Source organism: Camelus ferus, chromosome 25 (assembly GCF_009834535.1).
Source record: "Camelus ferus isolate YT-003-E chromosome 25, BCGSAC_Cfer_1.0, whole genome shotgun sequence".
Classification (NCBI taxonomy): Eukaryota; Metazoa; Chordata; class Mammalia; order Artiodactyla; family Camelidae; genus Camelus; species Camelus ferus.
Genome location: NC_045720.1, coordinates 16,256,119 through 16,269,491, shown reverse-complemented (window position 1 = coordinate 16,269,491; position 13,373 = coordinate 16,256,119). Strand labels below are relative to the sequence as shown.

Below are 13,373 nucleotides of genomic sequence, written 5' to 3'. Positions count from 1 at the left end.
AAATAGATAGGTGAGAGAGGGTATTCAGGGGTTCTGCTTCCCCTTTCCCTCTGCCCTTATGATTCCCCATATATAGGCACCCCATCTATCTCATCCAGGCCACCGTAGTTGAATATGGAGGATGTCCCTTTGTCTTCAAGAACTACATCCACCTGGTAAGAGGACCCAAAACAAGAAATTTTTACTTTTCATGTGCAAAATACACCAGAAGCACTCTAATTTATGTGAAATAAAGGCCAAATAAACCAGGAAAAAACTGAATGGGTGATTTATTATATTTAAGATTGGTCTATAAGGCTTAAATATATCTGTCATAATTAACAGTGAATGCAACTTTACAAAATCAGTATTTCAATATAGTACAGGACTACATGTGGCAACTGTGCATTGGAAAATTGATATTTCCTCAATGCATATATCAGATTTGCAGCACCATTTAGAAGCTCCCACTAAAAATGCAAGCTGCGGTATTTATTACAAGCTCTACTCAGAACACAAGGCTACCTAAATCAAGAATTAGAGAGAAACAGTGGAGTCACTCAGGCGTAATATGTCAGATCTGGTACAGGATTAAAAGACTAACTTCTTTTTAATGTCCTGGTTTCAAATTAATAAATACAAAAACAATATAAAAATATACACCAGTTGATAAGACTGCACCACAGAGGATCAGAAAGTTAAATCTCGCTCTCATATGTATGCAGGTATGTCTTTAGTGTCAGAATTTCTGGATAGTTGCGACTGGTCTTGCGGAAGAAATCCAGACTGGTGAGATGTTCAATGTCCCGCACCCTAGCCGTGTGCATCTTTATAAGTTCTTCTACCCACTTCGACTCATCCTCTGAGCTCTGCAATGGAAAGGGAATACAATCAGAGTCAGAATTTTCCAAAGGAGTCTCTCCAAATGGTCAGCTTGCCCCAAGTCCACAAATGACCTCTACACACTCCTGCACCCAAAGCCAATGCATGTTATTCCTTCCTGGCCTCCCCACTGCTCTCCCACATTCCTGCCGGCAACGGGCCACAAATACCGGCCCTTGGCTGTAAACATTTTCAACAGCAATTAGGTGTTCCAAATAAACGAGGCATGTGGTGTGAAAGGGCATTTGACTCAATAGGTTCTCAGAACATAAATCAAAATTAGGAAAACCAAAGGCCCTGGAGAATTCAGTAATTCGTTTCTTTCCCCTGCTGTCAAATTGCAATGTGGAGCACAGAGCATGAGGAATTAGGAATGTGCCTCTGCCTCCCAAGGAACGTGGAGAACTTGTGCCCAGTGCACAAAATGATGTGTGTGTGAATTCCTAGCCTTTCAGAAGAACATGCTAGATCAACCACATCATCTGCTGGATTGCAACCAGGTGATATTTGAATGAATTTGACTCAGAGAAGCTCAGCTGATACACCTGGCACTTTGGGGCCCAAGGGACTGGCTTGGAATTGCAGCTCTTCCACCTTCCAGCTGGGAGACCCTGGTCAAGCTACCCGACCCCTCCAGACCTTGGTTTCTTCACTGGTTCACAAGAATACTAATGCTTACTTCAGCAGCTCCCTGGGAGGCAGGAGGGAGGCAAGGAAGAAAGAAGGGGGTGGGGAAAGGTAAAGTGAGGAAGCAACATCATGGGGAAAAGCAAGGAAATCTCTTTCTGTCTTAACAACTTGACAAGAATTGCCTCATTGGCACAAATTCAAGGTGAAAGGTGTTTAGATGTCCCGCCCCAAACAATTTATTTCACGTCTAGGCTGAAACGAAAAAGTAATGCAGACAAAGCATTTTATGTTTAAAAACCATCTTCTTTTACTTTTGAGGGAAGTTGAGAGAAAGAATGAGATCTGAGAGCCTTGAGAATTATGGGGAAAGGTCTACCTTCGTGGTAGACATGGGAGGCGGGCCTTTGCAAATAACTTCATTCCCAAATGCCCCCCAGAATTGCAATGGCTTCCAAAAGTCTTCCTACAAGAGGCAGGGTAGCTGTATGTTCTAGGGCTGAGGACGTTCTGGTGCCCGCACCCACCTCTCTGACTGCTAGTGGTCTCAATGAACTACCCACCGAAGCCCAAGAACCTGCAATGGGTTTTCTCGGAAAGCTCTAACCCACAGACCTGGACAGGGAGCTGCAGCAGCTTGTGCCAGGGCTAAATATGGACCAGGAGGGTGTTGGTTCAGGAAACTGATGCCTGGCCATCCCAGGAAAAATGAAGAAACAGGAAGAAATTGCTTTGCAGGCTGGGGAAGTGAGGATTTTAACCCTCCACACCCCACCCTCCTAGCCCAAGCTAACCAAGATCTCTGCGATTCATAGGAAAGGACAGGCCTAAATATAACTCTACCCACAACGGTGCTGACCAGTCCTCAGTGTGACCATATAATTAACGAAGTAGGAGGTCTCCAAATGGGTCAGGACCCCCGCAGAGTAAGCAGAGTAAGCACGAAATTATATTTTGGGAGAATTTTCATATTCAATTCATTTATTTGATTTTTCAATGGTCAGTAAGTCTAATGTTTCCTTTGTAAATGCAGTCATTTGAAATGTGTGGACAAGGGGTGAAAAGGTTTTTCCTAATTTAAATGATGGCCAGCTGGGATTATAAGAATTTAGGGGAAAATCTGTCTTTTGCTATTTCTTTCCTTGGGAAGTGACTTGCCAGTTTCATTTGAGAGACTGGTTCTCTTTCATTCTCCTCTGGTTCTCAATGCCAAAATCCTGCCTCCAATTAGTCATTGGGAAATACTGGGGTATGCTACACGCGAAGAAAATGACTTCTGCCCCTTGCTAGCCGGCAATCCACAAAAGTTCTCGCTGAGGGAAACTCTAGTACAAAATGCAGAACTGATAAAAGTTGAGTAAAAGTTCATGTGCACCAAGGGAGGACAAGAAAAACTTTAAAAATAAATAACTTCAAATGTTAATGCAAATGATCCATGAACATGCTTGCTGTTCTTCTTGCTGTGCGTATTTACTCTTCACCTGCCTTTTCTCCCCGACTTCCTCCCAAGCGAGTTTGTGAATTGAAGCCCCAGCAGTTTTAAGGCGAACTGCAGGGCAAGGGCAGGTTTCTACGTAGGCAGGAGGTTCTTCATTAAGAAGCGTGCTGGCCATGAACTCTACAAGAAACACCTCTAAGCTCTGTGCAGAGAGGAAGACTTTTGAGGCCAGCAGTGGATTTCACTTGTCAGATGTTAACCTTTGGGGGGAATAAAGAACTGCTTTTGAGCTGAGTTCAGAACAGCATTTTTCAAACTCCCCCATCACCAAATTTCTCTAATGACAGAGAAACTTGAACATATGTTCCCCAGGAATTGAGGCATCCCTACTTTAAGTCTGAAATGTCTTTATAGTCTCTGCCTTGTTTTAAACATGTATGGTAATTTTTAATTTCACTCCATAATATACGTGTTTATTTTTTGCAAAAATTTTACCTCCCCACAACAAGGTTTTAGTAAAACTAGAGTTCAGAAACATACATCATGTTATACAGATTAGCAAATGTACACCAGTTACATATATACATACATGTACACCATGTACATCATCAGTTAATCTCATGGGTTGTGAACAACCAAAATCGAGAAGGTCAAGCCAATAAGCTGATTACTGCTCCCCTCTCACCTGAAGTTCCCTTGCTTCTCCACTTCCCATCCAATTACTTCTAAGATCTTATTGATCCTTCCAGCACAGAAGATTGCCTTCCATGTACATAGCTGCCTTTCATCTTCCTCTTGAAATTTCCAGGACCACACCCCAGTTCAAGTTCTGTGACCTCAATCCCATGAATCTTGCCAAAACCCTTTGTGCACCATGCTTGCCCCTCTCTGATTCAAATTTATCTCCTGAAAGCAGAGCCTAAAATGTTGCTCTTAGGCTTAAACACCTTCTGTGGCCATCTGATGCCTGTGCAACGAGGAAAAGTCCTAAGGTCCCGAGGTTCCAGCAGGGAACCTGACCAGATTGAAAGAGGACGGGCTTGTGCATTCAGAGACCTTGAATCTAAAATTCTGCTCTCCTGCTGACCATCCAGGGACCCATAATATACACTTTTGCTTTATGAGCTACAGCTTTCTCAACAATGAATAAAAGGGGAGGGGAGGAGATCACATACACCTGCCTCATAGGGTAATGAGATGATTGGCAATCATATGGGAGAGGACCTGCTCTGTACTTGGATGATAACATGAACTCAACAGATGGGAACAACTACTACTGTGGCTGCTCTGACCACTGCTACCACCACTTTTATTTTATATTTGATTCCGTGCAACCTGTAAACACATCTTCCACTATTACCCTCATTTCCAGTATTCTGACCAAACTTCATTAACTTCTTAAGCAATATTTCAGATGTCTGTTTTTTTCCCCCTGCATCCCTTATTCTGTTTTGGATGGTCGTAGCCTCAGTCTTCACCCATCATTGAAGCCAGAGCTCCAAAGCTGCCTTGTCCACGAAGCTGATAATCTTTGTTGAAAATATTCTTAAGGCTTTTTGCCTTTGTTTATAGGGATGGGTTTTTTTTTTATTTAATTTTTTTTAATAGAGGGGCTGAGCACTGAACCCAGGACCTTGTGCATGCAAAGCATGCACTCTACCACTGAGCCATCCCCACCCCGTCGAGGCTCTCTGCCTTTAAGCGAAGCAATTTCGGTACTTGTTTCATTTGCTCTGCCCCTACGCAAGGCTGCCTAGAGTCGCAACCGTTTAAAACCCTATAGTTTCTCCCAGAGTACCTTACAAAATTAGGGAATGTGAGTACTGCTTGTTGACTAAAAGTCTTCTTTGTAGATTTTATCACCTATCCTTCTATTACATAAACAAAAGCACAGACTCGGAGCACAGAGTTTCTATCACATTGTAATCATGAGCTCTGTCCCCAGTGCAGAGTTAGCACAGGGCCAGGAGCATGAGGCGTGGCTCCTTCTGCCTTCCAGGGGCTTCTTCCTCGTGCTGTCCTGCTTTCACGTGGGAATCAGTGAATCAAGAGTCACCTGTGCTACTTGAGAATGAGGTGACCTCTTACATCTGCCCTCATAACTAGTAGCAAATGAGGATCTGACTTGTGAAGTACACATTCCTTTGTGTGTGTATCTTTGTAAAAAGTTTTGATTAATGAAATTTTCAAACATCCACAAATGTAGAGCGAATAACATAATAAGCTCCCAGGAACGCTTCCCTCATTTCAATAATTGCCAAAACTGTGCCACTTTCCACTTTTTACAAAATACATACATCTTTTGCACAACTGAAAACATCTGGGCACTTTTGTCACTTGTCAAAATCGAACACAGATATAGAACTACATTAAATGCACGCACACCACACATACCCTTACACTGAAAAATAAAAAGCCACTAGAACACAGAGTTCCCAAGGGTTATGAAAAGTTTTGTTTGGGTCCTTTCTAAAGACCCAATTTGTATACCCATTTGCATAGTCCAAATATTTTATACTAAGCGTGTTCTAGTCAAAGGGTGGGAATACAAATTAAGACACAAGCACGGATTATGTCAGCAAATCCTAAAGGATGCTGTCCTTGAACTCACATTGCAGCTCTCCTCGTTGTCCGGTCTGTGAGGAAGGATGAATGAGGAGACCGAGAGGGGGCCGTCACACTTGTCAGCGGGCTGCGTGAAATCCAGGCAGCTGGTAATGATGCTGTAGTAGTGAGTTGGAACGGGAATGGAACTGCCTTCCACGTACCTGAAACAGGAAGGCAAAATAAAATTACAGCTGATGTAGTGGCTTTCTTTTTTAAGTGGTGGTCAATGAATATTGCCGAAGTCACTAAAATTAAATTCCTGATTCAGTTGGGTCATTTTTCACTCACAAGCATTAGCCCACTTGTGTAACTTTGAATGTAATGTTTTCAGTGCCTGGAGTCCCTTCTTTCTCTCTACTGGGTAGAGTGAAAAAGATATTCCAGACAAAGAAAAACAGCTTGAACCAAAACATAGAGGCTGGACATGATGAATAGATAAATGGAGTAGACATGTAAGCCTGGAAGGGTCAATAAAAGCCAAAGTAGGGGGATGTTCTGAGTGCCAAAATTGTGGAGTTTGGGCATAATTATGTACACAGGGATGCTCCATGGAAGGTTTCTGGGCTAAGGAGTGCCACCAGGGAACCCATGTTTCAGGAAAATAACTTTCATAGAGTTTGAATAAAATGGACGAGGCAGGAGACACTGGAGCTAGGAGAATAATGGCCCTTTTGAGCCACAATGAGATCCTGAGCTTGGTACAGTGAATTCATTTACTAAAGAGATTTCTAAGGACTGAATGCTAGTGATGCGCCTAGAGGTACAAAAAAATCTTTTCCAGTAGAGCTTTAGTACAGAAATTCACAATTCCTCACCCAGCTTTCTATTATCTTAATTTTAATCATTTCAAAATATTGAAATAATGATTGAACTGATAATGTACTTTGGGCTAAAAACTGTAACAATAATCAGCAATAAAATAAATGTACAAGTAAGATGAAATTTCCCTTATGGGTGACTGGAAAGGGAGTAAGATAACTTCTATTTCATTAGTATGAAAAAATAGCATTTTGTTGTCTAATTATCTATTACAATGAAACCCTCTCATATTTTATGTTGTTCTCTGATTGTTTCATGCTTGTACAAAATTAAATGATGACCTCTTATGAATTTGTTGCATTTGTATTTTCTTATCTTCTCCAGTAGACTGTGAGTTCCTTATGAATAGAGTATGCCTTATCCTTTTATTTCCCTAATAGCACTACAGAGAGGGATAGAAATGAGATTGGATCAAAGTTTATATGCAATCTCCTATTGAGATATACTGACTCAGAAAACCTAAGAATCCTAAAAGTTCCCCAAAATAATGAAGATAAGAGAAAATTATCATCTTCCCACTAAAGAGCTGTTGAAGAATAAATGAAAAAAAAAATCTTTTGATAAATTTCCTTTCATGGAATTGAAAAGTGCATTTATTTACCACAAAACCCATTCCATTCCAGCCACCAGGGCTATGTTTAAGCAAAGGTCCAAAAGAACTGAAGAATTCACAAGGAGATTCAAAAAGCAAAAGATTAAAGAGGTACCAGCTCTTCTCTAATCTGAATATTTGAAAGATAATCTTTAGTGAGGTCTTAGAGTTTAAAAACACACACTGAGTAGGAATGAAAAGCTTACTGTTTGATTTTGTCTTGGGTGTCATGTAAGCCATCATAGTCATAGTCAAAAATTGGTCCACTTATCACATTGACTCCATTTCTTTCTGAAGCATACTTCTTCACCAGAACCCTTTGGAAATAATTCCAGACTCCTGTGCAAAGACAAAATCAGTTCTTCATGAACAAACTCCTTGCTTAGGCCAAGTTCTCTCCAGGATGCCTTCTACAAGCCAAATGTCACAAGCTAAGAGACAATAGAGCTGTTGTGATTCTTGAGAACAATCCCTCCTGAAGCATTAGCTGTGTGTGTCATCTATGAACCAGCAAAGAGAAAGATATTGGAGACACTGGTAGAGGAGTTGAACCCAGCCCAATAAGTCAGGGAAGCATTTACAGATGAAGTGGTTACTCGGCTGAGATCTGAAGGACAGGTGGGTGTTTCCTAGGCAAAGAAGTGGAGACAGAACATTCCAGGCTGGGAGAATATTATGTATAACAGAGGAAGTATGGTGTTTGTGAGACACTAAAAAGAAGGCCTTAATCTACTTTCTCTTCTCTCATGTCATAGACAAGCTAATTCCCAAGGTTATGTTTCTAGCCATGACCTTTCCCTGCAGCTCCAAGCATGTTATCCAACTCATGCCTTTTAATACCTAATAATCATGCATGCATTTGAATACCTAATAATCATGTCTAACAAAATATTATCCAAACAGAATTCTTTATTTGCCTTCTCAATTCAGCTCCAGTTCTTGGCTTCTCCATCATAGTCAATGGCATTTGCACACATCTAGATGTTCAGGTAGCAATCTTCTGAGACATCCCTGACTTCTTTATTTCAGATGTATGTGAACAAGTCCTGTCAGTGCTACCCCAAAAATACATCCCAGTCTTCCAAATCGGACTACTCCCACCATTTTCACTGCATCCACGCTGGTCTAAGTCACTTCCCTGTCTGCAATGAACTACCGCAGAAGTCTACTTCCCGAGCACCCTATGAGAAAGTCTTATTTCCCTGTAGCCCTTTCTCTACAGAGTAGCCAGATGGATCCTCTTACACCATAAATCAGATTGTATCACACTTCCCCAACACCCATTTCTAACTTCCGGATGATTTCTCACTGTAATCAGAATAAAATCCTCGCTTTCCACCATGGCCCGTGCCCACCTCCATGACGTTACTTCCTCTCCCTCTCTGCATCAGGTGCATGGTTTTCCTCCTGTCCCCCAACTTGCCAAACTTGTTTCACAGTAGGATTTTGCATATGCTCTTCCTTTTGCCTGGAAAACTCCCCAGATCTGAGCACACTTGGTTTCTCCTCCATTGTTCGTTTCTCAGTTTTACAGTCATCCTCTAGAGAAGATGCCCTTGTCCATGCTGGCTTCAGTTTACATTATGGTTAATCACAGGGGCAGGGGAGGGGCAGAATGGAAAAAGGAAAAAGCATCCACAAAGAAAGAATAAAAGAATGCCATTTACAGCAACATGGATGAACCTAGAGATTATCATACTAAGTGAAGTAAGTCAAAGACAAATATCATGCGATATCACTTATATGTGGAACCTAAAAAAAAGAATACAAAAGAACTTATGTACAAAACAGAAGTAGACTCACAGACATAGAAAACAAACATGGTTACCAAAGGAGAAAAGTGGGAGAGGGATAAATTAGGGACTTGAGATTAACAAATAGACTCTACTACACATAAAATCACAAAATGTTATGGTAGCTCATAGAGAAAAAAATGTGACAGTGGGTATGTATATGTCCATGTATGACTGAAAAATTGTGCTGAACACTGGAATTTGACACAACATTGTAAAATGATTATAAAATCAACAAGGACCCACTGCATAGCACAGGGACCTATATTCAATATCTGGTAATAATCTAGAATGGAAATGAATCATAAAGAATATATATGTATGTATAAATGAATCACTTTGCTATATACCTGAAACACTGTAAATCAACTACACTTCAATTTTTAAAAATAGTGAATAGATGACCAAAAAAAGAAAAGAAAAGAAAAGAAAAAGGCAAAAGAAGGGAAGAACAGAGGAGGACAGGAAAGGCAAACCAAAGAAGCTGGCTCTCAAATGTTAGCTTTCACTTACCACGTTCTACTCTGCATGGGGGTTTTGAGGTTCAGACTGTTATCATTTCTTGTTATTAAAAAATACTTTGGCATTTTCCTTATGGTGCTCTGTTCTAAATGAGAAAGACAGAGCAGGCCACCAGAGCCAAAATACCATGGATAATTATTTTCAATAAAGAAAGGAGGACAGTGGGGGAGAAGTTCAAATGTTAACTTCAGCATAAAAATTGGAGAGGCGTAGAAGGAGAGAAATAACAATGAGAACAGTCAAAAGGCCAAACCCGCAGAAATGTGGCCTGCGAAAAAGCCATGGCCCTGGGCAAGAACAGCGAGCCCTCTGTGAAAGGCCTTTGGCCACACCAGCCTCAGGGTGGTACCATGTGTTTCCTTTATTGCTACTTGGTCAAAAAAGCATCAGTAAAGAATAAGAAATCCAGGAAACCCTGATTTGCGGGAATTCAGTGAGGCTGCGTTCCCTGTAGTATTATGACGACTGGATCTACATAGGTTTATGAACCATGTCTCAACCGGGCCTGAGAACAAACCAGGAAACCGCCTTTTAAAAGCATACTTTAATGTTTCACTCATACGCAATGGATTCTACCTTTGAATAAGCCTTTGTTTACTAACTGAGGACATCAAATAAACATTTTTTTCCTCTAAACCATGTTGGCCATCTCATCAATGTCAAACTGGGGAGGCCTGCCCCAGTAGGTGACACTCCACCATCACGTGTTCCTATTCTGAGACTTGACTTCAGCCCTGAGAGTTGTGTAACAGGGCCCAATGCCCCTTTACTGAGTGGAATTAGGTAGAAGTGTTTCCTTTTCCTACCGTTCCCATAAGCATATATAAGTCTGCTCACTGTAAATGAGCTAAAGCCGGGGATCAAAGCTACTCCATGATGCTTTCTCTATCTCTGAATACAGGGTTGTTCGATGGATGGATGGATGGGCAAATGAATGAATTCTTTGTTATCAGAAATAGAAAATGGATTATTTTGGTCATTACACAATTGTTATAAATCCATATAAGCCATAAAAGTTATGCAACCAAATCTCATAATTTTACAAATGAGGCTAAATGGCATTTCTGTGATCACACAGCCAGTGGTAACACTCCGGGGACTAGAACTCAGTTTGGGGGCCAGGGCTCTCTGTGCCGATACCATTCATTCCACAACTATCACCCACAAATAATTATATCACATACAGAGAAATGATGAGTGTATATAATTTGCACAGCCCTAAAAACCAACTGAATAAAATACTCTGATGATTCAGAAGACCCTTTAAGTTCTTGCTGGGTTTCAGGGTCAACATTCAGACTACATCATCACCATCACCCTAAAGGAAGGACGTGCTAGTGGCCTTCCCGTAATATTCAATAAATTAATACAGATGCTGTTGAATGTCAGGCAGCCTTTAAAATACCGAGAGGACTCTTTTTAACCACCAATACAGTGAGAACTGAAACAGGAAGAATACCAGATTAGAAGGAAAGCACAAACGTGATTTAGCCGTTTCTCCTATTCATGACCTGGGTTACTTCTTGTGATTTCAATTTTGGATTAACAGTAGTGAATTTACAATTAAAGGTTTTTGAAAATTGTAAAGGCTAAATACATGAAAGGTATTATTATTAAAATTAATATAGAGGTAGAAAAGGTAAGTGGTAAATTTAGAAACACTTCTTTCCACAAATAATAGCTTAATAGGTAAATATTGGACTTACGTTTGAAAGCAGGATACATTGGAACCATATTGGTTACAAGGAATGCATCATATTTAGTTTCTGGTGAAGAGCTCAGATCTAAACATCAGGAAAACAAACAGTGTCTATTACATATAAAACCTACATCAATAAAAAGGTAATCTTCTAAAATGGTCCAAATAATATGAAGTGAATGGATTTACTATTTTATTCCTATTTATTTCCTTCTTTATATACCATTTTCTACTTTGCTTCCCACTCAGCCTCTTTTCTTCACTCAATAGGTCTCTCTAAAAATTTTTTTACAATTCTTTTTCTTCTTACTTAGTCTTGGGTCTACTAACTATTATGTAGAAGAATTTCTTGATTTCAGTCACATAATTTAGACTTCAAAAAACATCATCACGGTAATGAGGAATTATTAATGTAGTCTTAAGTGACCACCTTTTAGTGTTATTTAAAAGATTAATATCTTAATAATTTACTATTTCACTTTCAGATTCTCATTTAATGATGTCAGGGAACACACAGAATATTCCTTTGCACTTTAGAATTGCCCTGGAATAGGATTTGCAAAAGCTGGTCTCTTTTCTGGCTGCTTTTGCAAGGATCCCATAGAAGTTCATCTCTTCAATCTCTTGAGCACCCCTCTTGAAGAAAACCCTGAAAACCACTGAAATCCTAAATACCAAGTTGCACACGCCAGACTCCACAAAATAACATCCCTCCAGAATGGTCAGAGCCTGGTATTCTGTAACTTACAAGGAGGAAAGAGAAATCCATAGGACATCTGTTTATCATTTTTGTAGGCCAAACAGCTCTGACTGAAACTCGGAGAAACACGGACATCAGGCCGGACACAACTGGTCAGGTGTTCGGGGACGCCAGAGACCTCAGCCTGTATGGTGAGTCAGAGGTATTCAGTAATGCCATCGCAGAGACAACACCAAACCAACAGGGAAATACTGAAGCCAGATTGCTCAGTTTCAAACAGACGAAATTAAAACCCCATTAGCTTTTCCTATAGCTGATAGTTTCATATTCTCCTTAAAAAAAAAAAAAAAGGGCCTCAGTTTTATATGCACTGAGCTAGTAATTTTCAAAGTCTTAATTGTTTTTAGTAGCAGAACTCTCTTATTAGTCTTAGGTAAAACAATAATACACAAGGCATAAATCTCACTGTTGATATAATCGATAGGATTCCATAGAAGACAGCTTAAAAAATAACTCTGAGGAATAACACAGATATATCTTCTATTAAAAAAAAAGACTGGATGTGTATTGTACCTGCCTGAGTAAAAGTAAGTGCACACAGTACAAATTAACAAGAAGCTGTGTTTGGGGCAATAGAAGTAGTCATTTGTACTCAGAAATTAAAAACGTATCTCAACTGCCAAACAAATTTTTCTAATTCCTGATATAAACTCACCTATCTCATCTTTACCAAAACTAAAACCCCAACATAAAACATTTATTTAAAAAAACAGAATGTTGATAGCGAGGGAGGCTGTGCGTGGGGCGGGGGCGTGGGTATACAGGAACTCTCTGCCCTTTCCACTCAGTCTTTCTGTGAACCTAAAACGGCTCCAAAAAATGAAGTCTATTAAAACAAACAGCCAAATCTTGGTGGTTTCTGCAACTGTTGGGCAATGAGAAGCAGAGTGAAAGAAATGAAAAGAATTGGTATGTTATTTCACATATTACCATGAAGTTGTTGGAACACTGCGGAAAGTCTAATTCAAGATAGTTTAGAAATGATCCAACATAGGATATCTTTCATTAGGAAAAATTAAAATCTTATCTAAGCCAAAATTCTGTTAAGAAAGCAATCATTATATTAAGTCAAGGAGTGTAATGACATGAAGAATATGAAACCTAATTTTCTCAATAACCTGTTTGGAAACAGTGTATGATGTCCAGAGTGGCATTAGGAATATTTCGCTATAACCGCTTTCAAAGTCAGTGTGATATAAGATAGCGTATCTAGTCCGATAAAGCACTGCAGGCCGTCCATAGAGCAGGTGTCTCTCTAGGAAAGAAAAATAAACTGTGTTAAAGACATATTAAAGTTTACATCAAATGTTTGATTTGAAAGAGAGTCAAGTTGTCCACAATTTGCTTGCTTACTTATTAATAAGGTAGCTCCTTCTCCTTAATTTAATCAGGTTAGTTTTCCTAACACTTTTGTGGTTTATTTGATCACCTAAGCATGGGTCAAGGCTTACAGTTATCAAAACTGTAATGTAAATGCCATATTTATTTTAATGTTTTGTTTTCCAACTGTAAAGGATTTTAATCTGTATTGGAAGGAAACAGTATACAGTAAATTTTGAAATGACACTGCTGAATGGGAAGTCAAGAGGATTGAATTTTTATAAAATTAATTTATTTGACCCTGAAAAGGCACATCAAATTAACCAATGATTTAA

General features: G+C 39.7%; 1 protein-coding gene across 11 annotated transcripts in view; it reads right to left on the bottom strand.

Moving 5' to 3' along the window:
- Window positions 1-251: 251 nt before the first annotated feature.
- The window catches only part of ENPP2 (ectonucleotide pyrophosphatase/phosphodiesterase 2), a 101,194-nt gene continuing 88,072 nt past the window's right edge, over window positions 252-13,373 (bottom strand). For 10 of the 11 annotated variants that reach the window (XM_032468152.1, XM_032468154.1, XM_032468151.1 and 7 more), the window contains 6 exons: window positions 12,837-12,973; window positions 11,707-11,842; window positions 10,966-11,043; window positions 7,151-7,283; window positions 5,538-5,694; window positions 253-848 (listed from right to left, as the gene is read on the bottom strand). In XM_032468152.1, the coding sequence (XP_032324043.1) occupies window positions 678-848; window positions 5,538-5,694; window positions 7,151-7,283; window positions 10,966-11,043; window positions 11,707-11,842; window positions 12,837-12,973 (812 nt within the window). In that variant the 3' untranslated portion in view covers window positions 253-677. Of the gene's footprint in view, window positions 849-5,537; window positions 5,695-7,150; window positions 7,284-10,965; window positions 11,044-11,706; window positions 11,843-12,836; window positions 12,974-13,373 lie in introns of all 11 variants that reach the window. The other variant, XM_006186476.2, reaches the window with a different exon arrangement.